This window comes from Myxocyprinus asiaticus, chromosome 11 (genome assembly GCF_019703515.2).
Source record: "Myxocyprinus asiaticus isolate MX2 ecotype Aquarium Trade chromosome 11, UBuf_Myxa_2, whole genome shotgun sequence".
NCBI classification, from domain to species: domain Eukaryota; kingdom Metazoa; phylum Chordata; class Actinopteri; order Cypriniformes; family Catostomidae; genus Myxocyprinus; species Myxocyprinus asiaticus.
The window spans coordinates 35,677,545-35,702,268 of record NC_059354.1 but is presented as its reverse complement, the minus strand read 5'-3'; the positions used below and the strand labels follow the sequence as shown (position 1 = coordinate 35,702,268).

The window sequence follows — 24,724 nt, the reverse complement described above, 5'->3', positions numbered from 1 at the left end:
CTCTAATCTTCTCCTGCTTTTTCTGAATTATTCAAAAAGGTCTTGAAGCAACAACAGCGTCTCGACAGCAAGCAAAGCTACCTATGAGTGAGCTTCAGATAATGTGAAATGAATGATGAAATTCAGGGAGCTGAAATGAAAGGCTCACATGAAGCGTGTTCAAAGGAGGGTCCCCGGGTCCCCAGGCCTCTGGGGCCCCAACAGGCCTTTTTTACCTTTTCAACCAGGGATAAAAACACTATAACATCTTTGGCAAAATGAACCAAAATCTATTTCCACATTCACATGGCGTGCAAGCATGTTGAGAAAAGAAATGTGTCTTTGTCCAGCCAGACATTTGCAGCATAAGCTACACAACCTTTTTACTCATGTACAAGGAAAAAACTTAGATTGAAATCTCAAGTCAATTAATAGATTAAACACATTTTTGTTAAATAGGTTACTCATTTTTGTAGGAAGCATTTAGGGGGCAATTTAGTTAATGCATGAAATAATTTACGCTATGATGTAATGTCCATTTCTTTTTATCTTGAAAGGAAACTGGCTTATCTGCCTGTAAATACAGTTAATAGCACATCAATAAACAAAAAACTTTAAATACCATGCCATTTTCTTCTATTAATATTGATGACATGTGATTTGACCTTCATACTTCAGTGTGATTAAATAAAACAATAAAAGGAATGTGCATATAATTATGTTTATACCTTGCTGTTAAATAAATATAAACTTCTCTGTAAACTCAAAATGAAAGTCTATTTTTAGTGCAATACTCATGTAACATGACTGTAAATCATCATTTGCAAGACCTTAAAGGTTTCAGAAAATTAACAACAAAAGGAGATATTGCGGTCTTGGCGGGTAACTGTAACCATAACAAGATTTTAGAATGTTTCAGAAATGTACTGGCCAGTCCTCTATATATGGGTAACTATGAGTACTAACTGATATGCTATATAGAACATGCCTGTGAGTGTGTGTATTTCTGGTAAAGTATGACCCCTGCAGGTCAAACACTAATTCCCTGTCCCTAAATTCAGTGCAAAATAAGACATGAGGCAGACAAGTGGGCGGCAGACAAGCCTCTTGTTCGATCGAGAAAGGAGGAAGCAGGAACCGATCAACAAGACTTTAATTACAACATAAAATGCTGAACTGAAACATAACGACACATTGACACACACACACACACACACACACACACAGCAGCCGCCTGCACCTCTCTCTCGCTCTCTCTGGTGTCCCTGGCTCCTCCTATATCTCTCTCCCACTGATTGGGCAACTCAGCGCTGGGCGTGCATCCTCACGGCCCGACCACGCCCTCCTCCTCGTCACACAGTGTAAACCATAGTATCAGTCTTTTACCTGCCATTGGTGCATTTGGAACATAACTGAATCATGGCACTTGTCTATTATTTCATAGAGTATCATAGACACATTTTCTATTTGAAATGATATTGGCCAGAAGTAAAAAAAAGTTGTTTCCATACTGCACCATTTTAACATCAATACACCATGAGAAAATCTCCATGGATTATCAAAATCATGAACATTGTTCCCATTCCCCACTGTGATCTCAAATAAAGAATGCAAACATCTGACAGCAATTGAAGTGTCTTCTAAAATCTATTCTTCACATTTGATTTAAAATGTGAAATACAAATCTAAATGTTTTCTGAATAAAGATTGAGGCCACTTGTGCTTTTATTAAAAAATCTGGCGGTCCATGGTGGAATGAATATTAAAGGACAGACTGTGCTGTAGATGTTATGGCTCTTTGTGTTTCCTTAAGAATAGTTGTAGAGGGATAGTGCAATGAAAGTGGAAAGGGACCAAGGACAGCTGTAGTCACCATTCGCTTGGTAAAATGAAGCATCGACATTCTGCTTGATAACTCTTGTTGTGTTACATGCAAGAAAGAAAGCCATATGGGTTTGAAATAACATGTTAGTAAATGATGACAGAATTTTAGTTTTTGAGTAAACTAAGCTATTAGTTTAAAACTATTTGTACACAATGTTGGTTGAGAAGAAATCATTAGATTAACATGTTTCTTACTGTTACAGTAAGAACCTGATGTAGTATTACAATTAAATTACACAACAGACATAATAAAAATAGCAAAGCAAGTATGAGTCTTCAAATAAAAGCATAATGTTTTTCTAAACAGCCAAAATATTGCTGGTAGCACATTAGGGGAATAAAACACACATTTTGTAATTATGATCATGTGAACAAAATCTAATCATTATTTAAGAATTTTATTGTAAATATGTGAATTATTATCAGTCATCACACACAAATATTTTTTCCTCAATTATAAATCTTTGTCACATTTGCTGATGGAAAATCAGTGTGTGTGAAGTCAGCAACATCTAGCTAAATAAAGTAAGCTAATACAGAAATTAAATGTGATTTATTAAAATATTGTTTAGTCACATTCTAAACCTTTTAATAAGCATTTCAGTGGGGGGCCTGGGTAGCTCAGCGAGTAAAGACACTAACTACCATCCCTGGAGCCGCGAGTTCGAATCAAGGGCATGCTGAGTGACTCAGGTGGGGCACGTGGTGAGTTGTGCATGGATGCCGCAGAGAATAGCATGAAGCCTCCACACGCACTACGTCTCCACGGTAACACGGATTGACGGTCTCAGAAGCAGAGGCAACTGAGATTCGTCCTCCGTCACCCGGATTGAGGCCAGTCACTACGCCACCATGAGGACCTAGAGCATTGGGAATTGGGCATTCCAAATTGAGGAGAAAAGGGGAGAGAAAAAAATTTATAAATAAAATAAACATTTCAGTGTGAGAATAAAATCTACATATTATGTCATGTCAAAGAAGAAAAGGAAAATAAATATAACTACAAAAGTGTTTGCAAGTAAACTTTGAGCATGTTTTTGTCATACAATTCACTTTAAATTTTCATTTTAATAAAAGGAATAAATAGGACAGCACCGTAACAAATATCCTTTCTTTCTCTCTCTCTCTCTCTCTCTCTCTCTCTCTCTCTCTCTCTCTCTTATTTTTTTTTTTTTTTTTTTTTTTGCATTGTTCAACTTTTTCCACAATCCAGAACGATACTGCAATCGAGTCGAACAAGATCAATTGTTTTGACGTTCGGTTCAGCGGTTGACTCGTGTCATTCAGCTCTGTAATCTATTCAGAATGTATCTCAAAAAAGTTCGAATCCATTGTTGTTGCGAATCGGTTCATATGATTCTTTTAAAAGAAACACTACACGAGTCGTTCGCGAATCGGACACTACATAAACTCTCGCGATACAAACTTTTCCCGGTTACCTGAGGAAACGAGAGTTTGTTTCAAAGTGCAACTCAGTGAATGAACAACAACAAAGCTTACCCCATAAACAACAGGTAGAGTAATACAAACCGGTTTTCTTCAACGCTGTAGACTTAACAGATGTAGAAGACGTTTCTTTATGTATGTTATGGAATACTGGCGGTGTTCATGTTATTTATGGGACTGTATCCGTTAGCTGTGGACGTGAACGCTGCACTCAGTCTGCTAGCAACCGTAGCAAAACAGCTGAAGTATTTTTAAAGTGCAGCTAAAACGCTTTCATTTCTTTTAATTTATGGGTGAAATTATTTGGTGCAATAAAGTGAACTTAAATAGGGCTATGTCTGCGGTGTGCTCTCCGATTTCAAGCTCCGCGGTAGGATGTTTTTGTTTACACTAGTGTAGCACACTGTCACCTATAAACATTTACCATGGTAACCATAGCCTAAATGCTTTAGTTAGTACAGTAATTCTGTAAAATGCTAATAAATTATTATGGTATCTCCATCAAATAGTGTAAGAAGCTTTCAAAATATTTGTGCAGTTTTGTTTAATTTCTTTTACTGATACTATTCGAGGCTTATATGAAGGTACCACAGTTCACCGTAATAAAATGAACTGCAGCTATGGTATTTTAGCAGGAACTATAGTTATTCTTGTAAAGGACAATCGACATGAGCAGGTTGGTTGTGAATAAAGGTTAACAGAAGTACTGTGAAGTTCTGTTCAGTCTGTTTGACTTGTGTGGCTCATTAAATAGGATTTTAATAAATTTAGCTTCTGCTGAAACCTAAGTCATGGTGATAGGGGAGAGGAGGCAATAACTGTTTATTTAAAAAACTAAATTGTAGTAGTAAAATGTATTGCATTCTTTAAGTTATACTGCAAACATAAATAATTCCTTGATTATTTATTTAGTTATATATGTTATATATGTCTGCAGTAAGGCATTTTCCTAAAACATTTATGATTTTCTTAGTGCGTGTTTCAAATACCTAAACTTGGCACAGGAGTTTGACTATATTTGTTTCCTCTGTAGGTTTTTTTTTTATTTATCTTTTTGGTGGGGAATCTTGGCTGTATGAAGCAAAGCAGAAATGGCAACACCACAAACACTTCAGCCTGTCCTGAAGATGAAGGTCGACGAGCTCTTCCTCTTTTGGTTGAGTGAGCCGAGCACTCAGGCGATGCTGAAAGACTACCTGAACAAAATCAAGAATGGAGAAGAAATAGAACTAAGCTGTGGGGATTTCCAGACCAGGAACACTCTTGTGTTAACAGAAAACAACAACAACAACATTGCATCAAAGATTAATGCGACAGAGAAACTGAATGCGGCCCTTGGCACCCCGTGCAGCCCCCCATCAGCCACGCTGCCATCTGCGAGTGGCAGCAATAACAGAGCAGGACTAAACGCAAGGGCCCTGCGACGCTCTGTCAGCACTAAGAAGGTAAAGCACCTGTGGTCAGTACTCTATTCACAATGCAGTATGATCCCCAAGATATTGTTGATTAGTTCTGTCCATCACCTTGTGGCTAGACTCATTCATACCATACTGGTTGGTGTAAATAAATGCTTGTTGTCAGTGTGTGGGGAATTACATCAGTCCATCTTTTACATTGGCCAGGATTAAAATGTCTAACTAATCCTCATGCTACATAACCCAATTTATAACCAATGTAATTATTAGGGTCATTAATTTTTCTAAATGGCACTTAACAAATTGTACATTTACTGCACTAATACTTTTTACACTTCGAATGCTTGGTTTACTGTATTCGTCACAAACACTACTACAAACATTTTATGTAGTAAGACATAAATGTATAGAATTGAAAAATATAGAAATAGCTGTTTTGAAACTGGTTATCTTGTTTACACAGCCTGTTTCTAGGAAATATAAAATTCAATATTTGAATATGAATTCTACTATAAAGATTCTACCCACGAGGTCAGTTTTATCACTTAGAGAGAGTTGTACCATACTCCTTTCCCCAGTTTTGCCACAAGAGGATGCTGAATGGCTTTTGCTGATTGTAGTCATTGCACGTAGTTCTGCTCTGGTCAGATGAGCTGTGTGGACTTTGCATGTCTTTTGTGTAAAGAAATACTGTTCATGTGTTCCACTCTAGTCATGAAGCGGGAGAATCTCAATGCTGTCAATCCCTGGAATGGTAATGACTCTGTCATCATGTACTGTCCAGCAATGCTGGTGGGTTTTGCTGCTGAGATTTCGATGGCTCTTGAGTCTATAAATTGGATTATGGCGGGATCTCTTTAATTGAAGCGATGCCTCCATAAAACTTTCTGCTGTCAGTGCCACTGATGTGTTATTTCAATGATGTGGAATTTCTCATTGGCCCAATAGGATGAACCTGATCTCAAGATGTAAAGGAATGCAGTTTCATTCACTTTGCCCCAAGGTAGTGAAGTGGAAGGGAAAAGATCAAGTCGACCACGTTTTACTTTCAGTCCCTTATCCAATGAATGCAGATCCAGTTTTGTTCAAAGTTTGAGGGATGATTGCCATAAAAATCTAAAGACCAGAAACCGAACGCAACACAGCATAACTTGAATTTCCCATATCTTCAAAGATTACGCAATGATCCATTTTCAAGAAAGACCTCTGTTTTCAGTGAATCTAAATCGTGAGTAGGGACATTATCTGTCCGATGTGATTCCTTATTGTAAAATGCTGAGATTTTGTAGATGTGTAGAAGCTTTGATTTCTGTGTCCAGTTATTCTCAGAGGATGAAACTGTTGGATGTTTTATATTTTCTGGCAGGAACAATCAGCATGTGCGCACAACTTGTCACAATGTATTAAAGCGATTCTGATCCCTTATACTCTATTCTAAGAGGCCTAAAGAAATCCAGAATACAAATACATTCTCCAAAGTATTAGTTAAAAATTCAATTAACGTCATGGTGATGCTGCTCGGAACAACTGGTCCAACTTTGACACAGGACACTAATAAAGATAGCCTTGGTTCCCCTGTGCAGGAATTAACTGCTGAGAATTTGGCTTACACTTCATAGGCAGTTTGCATATTTGTCTAAAATGTAATACAGTATGCATAAACTCAGTCAAATGCTGTGAATTGTCAGAATATGTAGGTGTTGTTGGGCATTCCTGGCTGGCTCCTGGTTCCAAGGTCAAAGGCCACACGTTATATGGAAAAAAAACTGCTGACTTTGAGTTAGCCTGTATGCTAATGCTTTACCTAACATAACAGAGCTAAGCTATATAAAGAAGTATAGATATTGTTCATTGCCTACTTGCTGAGATGTTTCCTGTTAGTATTTATGTATTTAAATGGTACCTAGTGAAAGTGTTGTCTTGCTATTTCAACCATTTTTTGGCTCTCATCATAAAGTACACATTAGGGGGCTTGATCTTTAAATGACAGGACACGGTTTGCAGAGTTTATTTTTTATCAGTCAGCAGAAGCCGCATCCCATTTAAGAATAAGTTCTCATTTCTCCATGCTACTTTTTCACTCTTGCATATAAACTAATAACATAAAAGCGGTTCTGCCCATTGATAGCCATGCTGACATATCTACAATTGTATTACATTTCTACTGTAGCTCTTGCATTATATACCATCTAGGTATATAATGTGGGGTTGTTCATTCTCTTCCAATTGAATTTCAAATATGGCTGATTTTGAGGGGCTGCACGATGTTAGCCAATCAGAACAGTGGGCGTTTGCATTTAGACAGAGGAAACCAGGTGGAAAATGATCATATATTTACTAATTTTACTAAATTTTCATATATTACTAAGTTTTGGTGAAGAAAAAAAAACTTCTAACATTATCAGTGGACCTCAGGGAAGATAAAACTATATATGTAAAAAAAGCGCATTTCATGACCCCTTTAAAGAAAACCATATAAGATTCAAAGAGACATGGTGGCTTTCAAAAGTCCAATGCTTCTATTTTCCATTTATCTAATTCATTATGGTTTATTTTCATTGCAAATGAACAAGTAACAACAATGGTAACATTTTGAGGGAAAAGTTTAATTGAAAAAGAAACATGAATTTTAGAGTTTCCTAGTAATTTGGTGTTTTCATATTACTGCAAGAGTGTTGGGAATGTTGATTTATCGATGGAAATGCTACAGTGCATTCAGAAAAATCTAAACGGTTTGGTTAATATTTTCACCATATTTTGAAGTGCTCATAATAATATTTTGCATGTTGATTATCACAGAATATCGGCGAATGTCTAATACCATCATACTGCCCAGGCCTTCTTTAAAGTATGGATAACCACTAATTTCTGCTGCAGTGCTGGTTGTAATCCAGTTATGTGTTGGAAATTTCTGCCTTAAAGTCTTTTGTTTGAGATTGAAGAAAAATCTCAAGCACTTAATTTTAGTACTGTGTAGGCTGTGCAGACATTTAGCCATGTAGCTTTTCTTTGAACTTTTAGTGGGACTCTAGTTGTTCAGCTGTTTATAACTCCTGCATAGCCTGATCTGAACCGTTCCAATAGTGTTTTTATTTTTCTCCCCTCTAGCACTTGAATCGAAGTATGATTGTTAGCACTCCCCACTTTTGCCTTGCTGGTCAGTCTCTCTTCAACCAGTTGGCCCTACTGACTGGACACAGATCTTTGTTTGGAAATTGGCACTGTCGGCACAGACAGCTGCCACCTCTTGTTCAGGCAGATCTTTTCCTCGTTCAGTTAGTACCAGCTCTCTCTGACAGTGGAGAGTTGTTTTTTTCATATTGCACAAACACTGAGCCAAAGGAAGGGAAAGAACTGTTTGGGAAAAACTTTCCTATAAATCCATATGACAAATGCAAATATTGATGAGTTCCTCAGCGAGTTTACTTTGGCCCTTTTTTCTATTTTTCTTTCTTTAATAGACTGATGAGCAAGGACAACAAAAGCAGTTAATGAGAAAATTGGGCTTATCAAACGTGTGCAGTATCCTGCCATTGGATGACAACAGGAACTGCATTTCTACTAGATTGAGTGGAAGAATGTGGACCCGATGATCTGTCATCTAAAAATACTTGTTTAAGCCAGGCCAGGCTTTATTTGGTACCAGTTTGTTTGTTAGATGCTCTGGCTCCAAGCCTTCGGTGCATATTCACTCACTTTTATGGCAGACCAGTTGTCACTAAAGTCTGCTGCTTTTAATCCAATTAGTTTTCAAAACAATAATACGCATAAAGTTTTCAGATGCACAACGCCCAGCCTGAGAGGCTGAGTGTCTTTGGATCAGCACAGTTTGAGGGAATTGATGTAATTGCTGTCAGTCTGGGAGCAGACTAAATATATATTTGTTTCTTGGTGTTGCCCAAACAGAGTATGTTATGTCTTTTAATAGGCCTTGACTGCTTCAGCCATCATTCTTTGAATTCAGTACTTCCACACTGTACTACTGACTAAGACTTGTCATCTATTATAAGCCATGGAATGGCTGGAAGCTGTAGCCTTGGAAAGCAAAATAAACAAAGCCCATAGGTGGTAGTGCATGTGTAGTTTTTTGCCCCCACCTCTCAAGGAGGGCCATTCAGACTTCATGGTCTGCAGTTTTTGCAGACTGTAGAGCACTGCAATAAAAGATTTTACATCTTTGGTTTGCTTACTGTGGATGTGAATTCTGCTGGTCAGTCATCAGTCTAATGTTCTGAATTGGAACTTCTTGAATCAGAATACTTGAAATTGATTGGATAAAATCACTGAGATTGATTGAAAGGGAATTGTGACATTTCTGCATCACTAGTGTCACCAGGTGGAATTGCAAAAATAATGACTGTTTTCAAACCGGTTTCCTGAACACTTCCCGTCTGCCATTGAAAGGACAAACAGGTATTCTCTCCCCAAACTCACACCAATGGTTGATGCAGACTTCAGGTGGAGTCGTAAATATTGTAATTATGAGTAGAGCCCGACTGATATGGGATTTTTGATACCGATTTTAGAGGGGGAAAATTCACAGATTACCGATATGGTGGCAGATATAGTTAAGTTTTGAGCTGGAATGAAAACGGATCTTTTCTATGTGGATTGTTCACTGATTTTGCACCAATATGACTATGCAAAGGTACTCAGAAGGCTAAATTTCTTAAATATTTTTATCAAAGAATATTTGATATTATACATTGTCAACAAATTCTAGAAATGAACTCTGAGAAAATAAAGAATAAATAAAAATGGGGGCCTGGGTAGCTCAGTGGTAAAATACGTTGGCTACCACCCCTGGAGTTTGCTAGTTCGAATCCCAGGGCGTGCTGAGTGACTCCAGCCAGGTCTCCTAAGCAACCAAATTGGCTCGGTTGCTAGGGAGGGTAGAGTCACATGGGGTAACCTCCTCGTGGTCGCTATAATGTGGTTCATTCTCGGTGGGGCGCGTGGTGAGTTGAGCATGGTTGCCGCGGTGGATGGCGTGAAGCCTCCACACGCACTATGTCTCCGTGGCAACGCGCTCAACAAGCCATGTGATGATGTGTGGGTTGACGGTCTCAGACGCGGAGGCAACTGGGATTCGTCCTCCGCCACCCGGACTGAGGCAAATCACTATGCGACCATGAGGACTTGGAGCACATTGGGAATTGGGTATTCCAAATTGGGAGAATTGTGGACATCCACAAGTTTAGTTCATCCTTGGGAATTATTTCCAAATGCCTGAAGGTACCACGTTCATCTGTACAAACAATAGTACACAAGTATAAACACCATGGGGCCATGCAGCCATCATACCGCTCAGGAAGGAGATGCATTCTGTCTCCTAGAGATGAACGTAGTTTGGTACAAAAAGTGCAAATCAGTCCCAGAACAACAGCAAAGAACCTTGTGAAGATGCTGGAGGAAACGTGTAGACAAGTATCTATATCCACAGTAAAACAAGTCCTATATCGACATAACCTAAAAGCCTTCTCAGCAAGGAAGCCATAAAAAAAAAAAGCCAGACTACAGTTTTCAAGTGCTCCTGGGGACAAAGATCTTACTTTATGGAGAAATGTCCTCTGGTCTAATGAAAAAGAAATTGAACTATTTGGCCATAATGGCCATTGTTATGTTTGGACGATAAAGGGTGAGGCTTGCAAGCTGAAGAACACTATCCCAACCATGAAGCATGGGGTTGGCAGCATCATGTTGTGGGGGTGCTTTGCTGCAGGAGGGACTGGTGCACTTCACAAAATAGATGAGGAATTAAAATGATGTGGATATATTGAAGCAACATCTTAAGACATCAGCCAGAAAGTTAAAGCTTGATCGCAAATGGGTCTTCCAAATGGACAATTACCCCAAGCATATCTCTAAAGTTGTGGCAAAATGGCTTTAGGACAACAAAGTCAAGGTATTGGAGTGGCCATTACAAAGCCCTGACCTCAATCCAATAGAAAATTTGTGGTCAGAACTGAAAAAGAATGTGCGAGCAAGGAGGCCTACAAACCTGACTCAGTTGCATCAGTTCTGTCTGGAGGAATGGGACAAAATTCCAGCAACTTATTGTGAGAAGCTTGTGGAAGGCTACCCAAAATGTTTGACCCAAGTTAAACAATTTAAAGGCAATGCTACCAAATTCTAACAAAGTGTATGTAAACTGATACACTGGGAATGTGATGAAAGAAATAAAAACTGAAATAAATAATTCTCTCTATTATTATTCTGACATTTCACATTCTTAAAATATAATGATCCTGACTGACCTAAGACAGGGAATGTTTTCTACGATTAAATGTCATGAATTGTGAAAAATTTAAACGTATTTGGCTAAGGTGCATGTAAACTTCTGACCAACTGTATTTTGAAATATATGTTGTGCATATGTATATATGTGACCTTTGTTATATCAGTAAAAAACATTTATGAACATTTATTTTCAGCATACAAATGTTTAGCATAAATTGACATTTTCAAATTCATAGCCTACTGCAAATCAATCCCAGAACAACAGCAAAGGACCTTGTGAAGATGTTGGAGGAAACGTGTAGACGAGTATCTATATCCACAGTAAAACAAGTCCTATATCATCATAACCTAAAAGCCTTCTCAGCAAGGAAGCCATAAAAAAGCCAGACTGCAGTTTTTCAAGCACTTAAAATTCCAATCACATTTTACTACACAACTAATGGGGAATTTAAGTGAATGTTAGGGTTTCTTTGTATAAATGCAGGGTTTTATGTCTCATTCGCAGCACTCGGGGTGAAGATTAGACGCTAGCTGTTGTGTGCATATGTGCATATGTGCTGTCTGTGGTCCCGCAAAAATTTTGACAAGGATTTTGGTAGTGAATTACACAACGTGGAGGAAACGAGGCGGAGACACTTGCACTGTTACTATGGAGATGATACTATGGAGATGATACAATGGCAGCTGTGCATTTGGATATGTTGCGACTGCTTCGATCTTTTCCAGCATTTGTTTTGCAGCTGTAGATCATGAAGGAAAGCAATGGGATTCCCTCAGGTTTTTGGCGGAAATTATAAAAAAATTGCAAGCTACCGTAAATAATGCGGGGAGAAATCCTGGACGGACAAAAAATTAATTTGTGCAAATTAATCATTTGTTAAATACCATGCATTAAATCATGTAGGTTGAATAAAAATTATGCAGGTGTTTTCACATGTTTATTCACTGAAAAAAAAAAGCTTTTGGCATCATTCATTGTGTATTTCTTATAGTTTCTCTTCCTTATTTTGTTTCCAACTTGAATATGTGAAATGTCGTAATAGCGAATGCCCAGCTCTGATGTATAGGGGCTTCCCAGGTCACTTGAAGGCAGCATGAAACAGTGTTACTTTGTCAGACTGATTTGGATGCTTAAAGTAATAGTTAAATCAAAAAGGATAGTTCCCTCATCACTTACTCACCCTTTTGCCATCTCAAATAGGGTTAGGAACTGAGAACCATTCTTTAAAAAAATACCAGAATCGTATGATCTTTGTGACTTTCGGTCTGTTAACGGTTCTCCTGCGTGCAATTTTCCGCCAATGCGGTCTGAACACCGTGCTGAAATACTCTGCAGTGCGCTGCCCTCTACTAACTCTACAGCGTAAAACACAGCTCTACCAGTGTCTGATCGAACGCTGGCCATTTTGAATCTACAGCGTGAAACATACAGCGCTTCCAGTATAGTCCAGTATACAAGTAATCTTATACTGATGGGCAAGTTATGAATGTCTAACTCAAAATTAAATAAGAACTGTTAATCTCACAAGCCTGAAGGACAACATTAGGCTACATAAGTCTAAACTGTCTCTGGAACTGTTACTGTTTATTTAATGATGTCCTGTGTCTCTATTAAATCAAGCAGTGCAGTTACTGACTGGTTGTTCATATGACAATATATAATTAAAGATACAAGTTTTGTTGTAATAGGTGGAATTTTATAAAAGAATTAATGAAATGTGCCATCACATTTCTTGTTGGTATAGATTAGTTTATTTAAAATATATTTTGGATCAATTATTGGATTATTTATGTCTCAAAGTCTGCAAACACACCTTTTACAAGAATTGTATTCAATTTATTTCTGATTTGTTATATCTGCTCTGTAGATATCTGAAATTATCTCATTATTTGGTAACAGACAGCAGAGGGTAGTAAATGCAATAAGAATTGCATTTCTCATTTCCAAATAATTCTTAAAAAAAAAAAAAAAAAAAAAGGTACTAAAAGAATTACTGGAATCATTACTAGAACCGTTAAGGAACCGGAATCGTTAAGAGGAATCGGAATCATTATGTTCCTTACGATTCCCAGCCCTAGTCTCAAACGCTTATGACCTTCCTTATGGTGAATAAGGAGTTACATTTTAATCAGTTTCTCACCCAAAACCGATTGTATTGCCTCAGCAGACACTGATTCAACCATTCAAATCATATGGATGTCCTTTTTGGACCCCACTGACTTGCATTGTATGGACATATTCACATAATATCACCATCAAAATATCTTTGTGGTCCACAGAAGCAAGTCATATGAGTTTGAGGCCAAGTAATTGATGAGAGAATTATATTTTTTGGTTGAACTAGTCCTTTACAGAGCAATGGTTTGGAAAGCTCTAGTGCTCCACTTTTTCAGGAAAATCAACCAGTGAATGACCTACATTGATTCTGCATACAGTGCTGGGATCGTTGCAAGTCTTAAAAATGACACTTCACCTTTAACTCTTGTTCCATCTTTAGCCAGTATTCTTGGTATCCTCGCCATTTCCGTAATACAGAATCACAGGGTTCCAAGAGAACAGCTTTGTCTCTTTACATAACTGTGGAATGCACCCTGAAAAGGGCAGATCCACACCCCCTCCTACTGTCACCCTCCCACCACACTCACACAAACACCCTTGTCCTATCTCCCCAGCGGATAGGACTGTGTGACCTCTGCCAGCCACTATTGGATGTACAGAGCAACAGGCAGGACTGTGATTCGGGCTACAGGGGAGCAGCTGCCGTTCACCATTGAGCGAACTGGTGCTCTGATAAAGAAAGGCAGAGAAGTGTCCCCTGGTGGGACAGTCACGAAGCGAGATTATCCTGACCCTGGAGTGCGTACTGTCTGTAAAACTGGCTCCATTATCTGGCAGCAGCATGAGAATGAAGGAGATCACTTTACGGCAAGACCCTGACCTGAGGAAGGAGCTAGCGCTGCTGGCCCGTGGCTGCGATTTTGTGCTGCCCTCCCGCTTTAAGAAGAGGCTTAAAGCCTTCCAGCAAGGACAGGCAGGTTGTCTTAAATGATCTGCGTGAAGCCATCGGAGCGCTCTTGTTTGCTTTTTGCCGGCTGTCACTCTCAATGGGAATGCGTTGTGATGTTAGTGTTAGTACCATGTTTAGTTGTGCGATTTATTGCCATGAGGTTGAGCTAAGTTGTCTTTAAGTGCACTGAGCAACTGTGCCTTTTTTTTTTTTTTTTTTTTTTTTACACATGTAGAGAGTAAAGGATTGAGAGTTTTAGGAGCATCCAAATGTTTTAAGATTGAGCAAGAGACACTGTTAGGTCTGTGCTGGATGTGACTGGCCATTCCCATGTATAGACATGGCTGACACTGGCTGCAGAAGGCAAGATTAAACGCACTCATCCTTCACAGTGAGCAGAATCCCTGCATGCCACAAAGATAAATTTTCCAACTGTTCATCCATATAAGGTTCTGCAAAGTTTTGTATTTAAAAATGAAGCTTAGTCTGACTTTAAAAAATTGTCACTGCTTTTTAGAACATTACTGATGGGGAGCAGTTGTTTATAACCTGCAAAATTAAACACCATGGTTATGCTAATCTATCACAAAAGACTGAAGCAGTAAGTAAACAGAACTACTACTTCACACCCAAACCTAAATAAAGTCATACATTCCTTGAGGGATGTAAACCATTGTAAATTACTTGTGTATATACTAGTCTTTTTCTCCTTGGGGTACCTTTTTACATTTTCAAGGTATGCATGCTCTCCCAGAATAAAACGGTAGTACAGACAGAGAAGGTCAAGGTAACTAAAGCCTAAATGTTCATGTGTTTGTCTAATACTGAATAGCTAGGTGGGTCTTGTTCAGTTTAATGTTGTTTTTTCCAGAGATTGGGCTCTTTTTTTTGTTTTTTTTTTTTTCTATGTGGAGGTTCTAGGGGGTCAAGATCTTCACAGCTGCAGCCTGACACTCAAATAGTTATGGTTTTAAGTTACTGTGGGGAAGCTGAGCCTTCGGAAAATCAGTAATAATTAAGAGGAATTTAAGCACGAGTGTTCAAGAAACATTTGTGCATGAGGGACTTTTGTCAATTTTTTCCCAAAATTCCTTTGTAGCTTTAGCTATGCCAAAACACTGCCAATTCTAACTTGCTACGTCTTTTCTAACTGATCGGATTTGCAGTTTTTCTGTAGCAGACTATCAAGCTTGCCCAAAAACCCTTAGACATCCACTGAAAGCTTCTGACAGATTGTAACTTCTAGAGCTTTCAAGCTACATCCACCAAATTTTGCACAATCCTTCAGATTGTTCTGACTTGGTATGCTTTCTTTTCTAACTGATCAGATCCAAAAAAAAAAACAAAAAAAAAAAAACACAAACTTTTACTGCACTGACTGAATGGTCTGAGTCTGTCTCAGAATAATCGGGAATTGAAACTCCATATGTCAAACTGTTCAAAATTTAAATGCATACAAGTCCTTTAAACTTTCTGTCTTTGTCTTTCTCTATATTCTTCCTTTCAGTCAATTATCATCATCATTAACCTTTTACACTGTATAGATCTTAAAAGTTAAAAGTACTGAAAGCCTTTCAGGCTTAACTTTCAGGCAAGGCTTTGTTGAGCTTTCCTCTTCTAATGTTCATATTAATTTGGATCGATTTATGTTTTAGTCAGTGTAATTAAATACTTGTTTATTCCTAATGTTGTTTATTGTGCCAAGTTAATGTATTCCCAACAGTTATGTTTACAAGTCTGAACCTGCAATCCATCAAGTTATCAGCCGTGTTACCGATCGTTCAAAACTGTACTATTCACAGCATGCTAGGAAAACAATTAACACAACATGTTTGCACTGGTTATCACACTGCATAGAGATTTCCTGTTTTCAACATCAATTTTGACCCAGTCAGAAGTCATATCTCCGGACCCTTACTTCCATAGAAATATTTACTTGTTGGATCTGTATGAGATTGCAAAAAGTAGGCCTGTATTGGCCTACAGGCATAATTGCTGACCTTAAAAGCTGTTTCTGAGAAAATTTAGAAGGCCAAAGTGATGTACAAGGCCTTTTTGCTGCGAGCAGGCTGTTTTATGTTTGTTTATCTGTGTGTATTTTTAAATAGGTTAATCCAGAAATGAAAATTCTCATTTATTCACCCAGATGCCATCCCAGATTTGTATGACTTTCTTCAGAAGAACAAAAATTAAGATTTTAGAAGAATATATTAACTCTCTAGGTTCATACAATGCAAGTGAATAGTGACCAGAACTTTGAAGCTCCAAAAAGCACAAAGGCAGCATAAAAGTAATCCATATGACTGCAGTGGTTTAATCCATGCCTTCAGAAGCAATATGATAGGTGTGGGTGAAAAACAGATACACAAGTCCTTTTTACTTTAAAACTCCACCTTTGACCAGCCCGGACCAGTAGGTGGCGATATGCATGAAGAATGGAATTGCCAAACAAAGAAGCATGTGAATAGTGGAGATTTATAGTAAAAAAAAATTAAAATAAAAAAAAAAAAGGACTTAAATATTGATCTGTTTCTCATCCACACCTATCATATCACTTCTGAAGACATGGATTTAACCACTGCAGTCATATGGATTACTTTTATGCCACTTTTGGTGCTTAAAAGTTCTGGCCACCATTCACTTGCATTATATGGACCTACAGAGCTGAAATATTCTTCTAAAAATCTTAATTTTGTGTTTTTTAGAAGAAAATCATTCACATCTGGGATGGCCTGAGGGTGAGTAAATTATATTTTTAGGTGAACTATCCCTTTAAGCAATACAAAACAAATTTTGTTTTTTGGCATATGGGACTCTCGGTTCATGTTTTTAAACCAATTTCCACTTTAACAAAAAACATTGTCCTTAAAGTCCTTAATGAGAGTGGGCGTTTGTCATAATTGATTAAAATTTTGTTTTACACCCAGAGGCAACATGTCTTAATTAAGCCATCACCCTGAAATGCTGATTGTGCTGCAATTTTTGGTGCAGCCCCATGTTTCTCCCACATAGTGCTGGCTAATGTGAACTGGATGAGTCTTGTGACTAACGATTATTATTTCTGTCTGTTTTAGGAGGCACAGGCTAAGAAAGAGGAGCCCGTTACACCAGCCTTAAGTGAAAGCATTCCAAAGTTTTACTTCCCCCGAGGACAGCCCCAGGCCAATATCAACATTGACAAACTAATTTCCAAGATAGAAAAAATATTTTCTCAATTTCCTGATGAAAGAGTCACTATTAACGACATGGGGCTTGTCGCCAAGGTAAGTGTGGTTTGTAACATGCTGCCTTTAACCGCCTAGCAAATTGTTCATTTGTGTAATTAACTTGTAACTGTTTACATGTTTGAGGTTTTCACTGTTCCTGTAGCCAATGGGAAAATATTACCACTGTTTATATGTTGAATTAGTTATCCTGAAGAGAGTCTGGCTTGGTGAGTGACTTAAGTAGCCACACATTTTCCTCAAGACGGGATTCAGATTTTTAAACAATTTTTTATATATATATATATATATATGTAATCATTGCTAATTTAGCCTTGTTTATAGTTCCTATAGCACATGTGAAAGATGTAGTCATAATATCCAACCACTTGGCAGAAAACTGATTATACTGAATTTCTCTTGTTTTTGATGAATCGCTTGCATTTTCTTTCTTTTGCAAGTCTTTTAGAGAGGTTATATCATATAAGTAGTAGAATTTTCTGTGGTCTTTTAAAATGAGACCTGAATGTACTATGAAAATGTACATACTGGATAGAAAATACAGAAGAATGAATAATAAATGTGACATTTTAGTTTAAAAGTTTGCAAATCCTTGTCCTGGCTGCTCTGTATGTCCTTCCAAATGATTACTACATTAAAAAGTAGCTGATCATTTTAGTACAACTTTAAAACATTACATTAAAAAGGTGTCTGTCATATAAAAATCTACCACTTAAAATTGTAATGTTTATTTTATATACAGTACATGTAACAATATAAGTGCTGTAGATCCCAATGCGTATTGCCACCATGTAAAATAAAATGTTAAATGTATTTTGCTTTGACCTTTCTTGACATTTTTAGGATGCAATAATACTCTATCTCTGTGTATCTCTTTTGTCTCTTTACAGGCCTGCGAGTGTCCACTCTATTGGAAAGCTCCATTGTTCCACGCTGCCGGAGGAGACAGGAGGGGATATGTGTCCGTTCATAAGTTTGTGGCAATGTGGAGAAAGTAAGACAATAGTTCTCTTCACAGTGGCCTCTCACATTAATATCATCACTGGTCAACCATTACTCATGGTACATTTTAACAAGTGTGTGAATGGGAGCACTCTTATCAAGAGCTGAGGGCTCTCGGTGTGCAGTTTTAGTGGTACAAATATTTTGTATCATGATGTCCCTGCAGAGCTTTGTGATTGTGAGTGGCTTCCTTGGATATACTCATTCCTTTCTCAAAAATAAATTCTGTCATCATTTGCTTATCCTCATGTCATTCCTATCTCCACTAAACACTACACTAAAGAAGAAATGTTCAGCTTCAGAGAACTTCGAATATAAGGCAAATTAACTACTTTTAAAATGCTTTTGTGAAGCTTGAAATCTTCAGTCCTCATTCATTGCAGATTGTACATTATTAAGAAAATGTCCTTTTGTGTTCCATGTTAGAAAGTAACCATACTGGTTTTGAAATGACAGCATTTTCATTTTTGAGTGAACTATTCCTTTAAGTCATTATTTCTCCATCATTGTAGATCAGAAATGGCTGAGAGTGAATTCTGAAGCCTCATTTGTAGATTCCATTCATCCGAAGCCACATTTGAAGTGAAGGGTTTTGGAGAGCATATCTTTCTTTCAAAGAGTGTGAGAGAGAGCATGAAAACATCTGTTTCCTCCCCACAGAGTGCTTCAGACCTGTCATGATGACGCATCCAAATTTCTTCACCTTCTTGCCAAGCCTGGCTGCAATTATTTGGAACAAGAAGACTTTATTCCATTCCTGCAGGTACAGGGTGCTTGAATAGAAACCCACCACTGTGAACACAGATACGCAGTCACACACACTGGTCAAAACACAGCACAGGAGCATGGATGATTTCAGCATTCATTATTTGCTCTCTTTTGTTTTTGTTTGTTTGGACTTGGAGAATTCCAAATGTGATTTGTAAATGTTATTGTGGACTGGACTGAGTCCCCTTAAAGGGATAGTTTACCCAAAAATGAATATTCTCAGCCTGATGTTGTTCCAAACCCATATGACTTTCTTTGTTATGAGGAACACAACAGATGTTGGAATGAAAGTCTCAGTCACCATTCACTTTCCAAGAATGGACAAAAGATGCAGTAAAAGTGAATGGTGACTGAGACTGCTTAACATGTCCTTTTGTTCCATGAAAGTCAAATGGGTTTGGAACAAAATGAGAGGGAGTAAATGATGACACAATTTTCATTTTTGAGCAAACTATCCCTTTAAGAGAGGTGTGAGTTCCCACGGCCTAATGGATGTGTCATTGATATTCACACTGGCGGGACTGGCCACGCCGCCTGGGCAGCAGTTGCTAAGTAGAGGAGATGCATTATGGCATCCGCATTTTAATTTGTATTGTGTAGCTTTAGCAATTGCTTTGACCATTTTGATGAATGAAAAAAGTATTGCTATGGAGTAGATTGGCCTGTCTCCGCCTGCTCCTTTACAGCAGTGATTTATGTGTTTTTCTATTGTTTAATTTCACATGCGAAAGGGTCAAAGAAGCCCGTACCACCCCAAAATAAGTCGCTGTGATTTTATTTCCTTCTACAAATACATAATAATATTTTACTATGAAAAGCACACAAATAAAGTTACCCTGTATGTGACACTTCGTTGCTAAAAAAAAAAAAAGCACTAGAATGAGGCAGGTCACATGTATGCAGACCGGTGAGACATAAGTTTAAGACTGAGCTTGGCCTTAAAATTGGCCCTTTGTTCTTAAGTTTAATGCCTTTAACGTTTCCACACATCTTGTACCAACACTTTGACCCTCTGCAAGTGCGATAGACTAAAATGATTTGCCTTTTCTCTGTAATCTAATCCAGAGCCTCTCAGAGCACAAATGGGTTTAACATAGTTTATTATTAATGCTGACTTGGATTTTATATTGGTGTTTGATCATTTTTATCATTATTAAAAAAAAACTAAATCCATTTTTTAAAGGACGTGGTGGACTCTCATACAGGTCTGGCGTTTCTAAAGGAGGCTTCAGACTTTCATTTACGTTACATTACCACAGTAAGGACTACTTCCAGTTTGGCATTTTTCTATTCTTTTTGTGTTTGCATAGATTTGCAACATTTACTTGAGACTTCATATTACATGAACAAGGTATAAAAGCTTTTTTTTTTTTTTTTGGGTGTGTAACTTTTAGACAGTAACAAAGATGCAGGTACAAAGACAATATTCAATGTTCAACAAAGTACTTTTTCTGCCAACAGGTTGTCCAAAGGATATTTTATAATGTAAACCGCTCATGGACGGGAAAAATAACATGTTCAGAACTTAGAAGAAGTAGTTTTCTGCAGGTAAAGTTGTTCAAGTTAAGCATCACCAATATCTTAGTGCTGTCACGATTATGAAATTTTGCAACTATTATTTGCAATTTACAGTGTAAGCTTAATAGACATGCAGCTTTTAAGAATGCATATATTTACATTTGAACTTGGTTACACAAATGTATGATTTCCTTTAGGGCTCAAGACTAATATTGCACAAGATAGAATGACGTGAATAGAATAATTCTAAATATTAAGATACGGTATTAGAAAGGACTATTCTGGGTTCCATACACGTTAAGCTCAGTCGACAGCATTTGTGGCACAATGTTGATAACCACAAAAATTAATTTTGACTCGTCGGAGTGACAGTAAGGCACTTACAGTGGAAGTGAATGGGGACAATTTTTGAATGTTAAAATACTTTTTCAAAAGTATAGCCACAAGACATACACAATATGTGTGTAAACATGATTGTTGTGTGAGAATCACTTACCTTTTCTGTGTGCAGCTATAGCCAGTTTTACAACTTCATTGCCATGATAATGTAATGTCAACAAAGATTAATTACTGTAAAAATGACAATTTAAACAATTTTACAGCTCAAATAATACATGTTATAACAGAAGAATTAATGTAAGTGCTTTTAATAAATTGTGAGCTTCAAATTTCTGCCTTTTTAAACCATCCAAAAATTGTCCCCATTCACTTCCATTGAAAGTGCCTCACTGTAACCTTGACTTTTCCTTTTTTCTTTTTTTTTTTTAAAGGAGGGACGAGTCAAATTGAATTTTTGTGGTAATCAACCTTATGCCACAAATGCCGTTGTTTGAGCTTAACTTGTACTGAACCCGGAATATTGCTTTAAGTCTCACTGTTATATTTTAGAACCCAGCTATAGTGTTTTTTGTTTTGTGTGTGTAAAACTGGACAGCTTGGTGTTAATGTGGATTTCTAGTGAACAATGCTCGGTGCACCTCCTGAGCACTCGCATAACACTACTGCTACAGAAAGAGAGACATAAAATTCACATTTCGTTGCATTTCTATGCTCATTTAAAATTCCCTTAACTGGCTGCAATATGTGATTGGAATTTGAAGTTCACAATGATCATCATGGTTTTTTCAAATGATTGCGATTAGATCAAACAGTCTGCACATAATCGGGCACTAGTTCAAACAATCAGTTGTTTACGTAATATTCATGCCAGGCCTACCTATTTCTTGTTTAATTGTAAAAATGTTTCCTAATAGAATGTGGCACTACTGGAAGAAGAGGAAGAGATTAACCACTTGACCGAATTCTTCTCTTACGAACATTTCTATGTAATTTACTGTAAGTTCTGGGAGCTGGACACAGATCACGACTTGTACATAGACCAGAGAGATCTGGCCCGGCATAATGATCAAGGTACCCAACCACCCTCTGTGCCCCTAAGACCGTCACACTCTTCTGACATAATGTTTAAAGATTGGCTGCTTATTGCTGAGGGATAATTGCCATCCCCTCCAGCAACACTTGACGGCACATGTTTCTGTTTGGTGCATGATGAGTTAAGTAAATTGAATGAAGTACAGTGAAGTTTTTACATCAACTTCCTCTAGCATGACAGCATGTCTGGCACTGTTATGATTACTTTTATCTCCTTTCAGGCATGGATAAAAATCATTGTTTTTAAAACAATAAAATAAGGATGTTAAATCAGTGTCTTGCTTTTGCAATTTACAAGATTTACAATCATTGACAGTGAATAGTTTCCATGTTTAAGCATTCACTATGAATGAAGGATAAGTCTGTGATGTGACTTGCTCTCTTTGTCAGCCATATCCACCAGAATGATTGAGAGAATATTCTCAGGAGCTGTAACCAGGTAACATCTTTCATTTTTTTGTTTGTTTTTTTTTGGTTCCCTGCAATTGTTTAAAGCATGCATGTCATGCATCTTAGATTTTATGTGGGTGCTGCAGTTCATTTTACTCTTTTGCTCAGAGACAGGAAGATTCATAAAGAGGGCAGATTAAGCTATGCTGACTTTGTGTGGTTCCTCATATCTGAGGAGGACAAAAAAACTGAGACCAGGTAACTGATTTTGTACTTCAGTGATTTCTTGTATGTAATCAGTTGTTCCAGATGGTTTAGTCAGTGTGTCTACAGCAGGCTTGATAGTTGATGGGGTACTGATGCTGCTTGTTTCCTGTCTAGCATCGAGTACTGGTTTCGCTGTATGGACCTGGATGGGGATGGGGTGCTATCCATGTATGAGCTTCAGTACTTTTACCACGAGCAGTGTCAGAAGCTGGATACTATGGCCATTGAGCCACTGCCTTTTGAGGACTGCCTGTGCCAAATGTTAGACCTGGTTAAGCCAGAAATTCCAGGTCTTAACTTATTAAATTATTGTACTATGCAAGTTAGCAAAACGTTAAAATCGCTTGCAGGACCTTTAACAAACTGCATCATTTTTCTCAGGAAAGATCACCCTCAGGGACTTGAAGAGATGTAAACTTGCACATATATTCTTTGACACATTGTTCAACATTGAGAAATACCTGGTCCATGAACAAAGGGATCCTGTTCTGGCTGCAAGGGTAATGAATAACATATATCAATAAAATGATTAATATATATGCACTTTATATGAGCACTTGGATGATGTAATCGTATTGGTGGCTGCTGTGTAATTTTACAGGATGCTGAGATACTAGGACAAGAGATTTCTGACTGGGAGAGATATGCTGCTGAGGAGTATGATAACTTGGTGGCTGAGGAAACTGCCAATGAGCAGTACAATGACGGGTAAGTCTGCATTTCTCACTCAACTTCTGATGATACCAACCTCTAAGGTACTTATCTAGACTCGGCCCTTCATCTAACTTGACTTCAGGTGGCAGTTTTAACTATAACGTCAGTACAGTTTTATCATTTGCTGCAATAAAATCAATGGTCAGAGAGCTGATGAGGTATCGTGATGATTTTAGGATCAGCACAGACTTCTAATGGCAGGATGAGTAGAGTTGAAGCACACAGGTAAGACACTGTCGGTGCAGGGTTGAGGTTCCTTCCATGTTTTCCCCACTTGTGTTCCTCATGGGTTTACCTGTTCATTGTAAAACACCTCGAACTCCACATTTTGCTCCTCATTCAGTTTTTCAGATGCTAAGATTTCCAACAAACTCCTCTCAGTATTGTCCGAATTCTTTTCCCCAACAGCGAGTTCCATACCAATTTTGCCCTTTCGTCTTTTCATGGTGTGGGTTCAGTTCAGCGCCATGACTGTAACACAATTGTATGCTCACTTTTCAGCTATGAAAATGCTTTACAACCAGTTGACCACATTCCATGTACTTTTGACCTGCACAATGAGAAGAGACCTCTCTTTGAAATCCCCAACCCTCACTGTAACCTGGACCTGGATGAATATGAATACGAGGACGATTTCGAATGACAGCCGGCAACCCTATACCACAAGTAATCAGAGAAAGGCCACCCTCTGGTAGTGTGTAGAACGGGACGTGGACAGAGCCTGCTTTCAAAGACTGGTGCTGTCTGTAAGGATAAACTGTCTCCCAGCTGCTGGATGCCAAACAGTAAACCAGCATTCTAGTGAGACTTAGCAAGTCGGGTTGAGCTAGCAGAGTATATCTGTCAGTCTGACATCTGTGCACCGCCAGGTTTCTAAAACAAATATAGATGCCCTGTAGGTTTCATATAACTATACTGGAACCTAACTAGGACATTAAAAGTACACTTGAAATATTGAATGTGCACTAAGAATTTGTTTTTTTGTTTTTTTACACTTAGAACTGGCTATTAAGACATTCCAGAGATTAACCAAAGTGATTTCAGATGTTCACCAGCTTGATTTCATGGATGGCTTATTTCTCATGGAGCTGTTGTCTACATGCCTTATTTGAGGGTCACAATTATATGAAATAATGCAGTAATCAGACTCTGACATTTTACTGTGTCTGTGTGAGAGGTGTTTCTAAATTATAATGTATTTATAATTGTACATATTTGTGTTGTGCTTGCCTCCTGTTTGTTCAAAACCTTTAAGCTTAGTCCAGGTAAATGTTTTCAACAAATCATGTTTGTGTGTGTATAGAAGTGCTTCCTATAACAATGTACTTTTTTTTTGTTGTTGTTGCAAAATATGAGTTTTTACATCTGTCTTAAAGTTCAATAAAGTATTAAGATAAATAGTGTTGTTTCACACATTAAATGAAACTTGTGGATTTAA

General features: G+C 37.8%; 1 protein-coding gene across 5 annotated transcripts; it reads left to right on the top strand.

The window, feature by feature from the left end:
* The first annotated feature begins 3,277 nt into the window (after window positions 1-3,277).
* Window positions 3,278-24,684, top strand: ppp2r3b (protein phosphatase 2, regulatory subunit B'', beta). 5 transcript variants are annotated; one of them, XM_051710218.1, is made up of 14 exons: window positions 3,278-3,377; window positions 4,343-4,754; window positions 17,047-17,235; window positions 18,087-18,190; window positions 18,859-18,961; window positions 20,150-20,224; window positions 20,428-20,514; window positions 21,738-21,894; window positions 22,306-22,354; window positions 22,480-22,563; window positions 22,687-22,862; window positions 22,954-23,072; window positions 23,174-23,280; window positions 23,788-24,684. In XM_051710218.1, exons 2-14 carry the CDS (start codon window positions 4,401-4,403, stop codon window positions 23,927-23,929), a joined length of 1,746 nt encoding a protein of 581 aa, XP_051566178.1. In that variant the 5' UTR covers window positions 3,278-3,377; window positions 4,343-4,400; the 3' UTR covers window positions 23,930-24,684. The 5 variants fall into 5 exon arrangements, with proteins under 5 accessions (XP_051566178.1, XP_051566180.1, XP_051566177.1 ...); XM_051710220.1 differs by having other exon boundaries at window positions 22,474-22,563; window positions 24,286-24,684; XM_051710217.1 differs by having other exon boundaries at window positions 22,474-22,563.
* The last annotated feature ends 40 nt before the right edge of the window (window positions 24,685-24,724 follow it).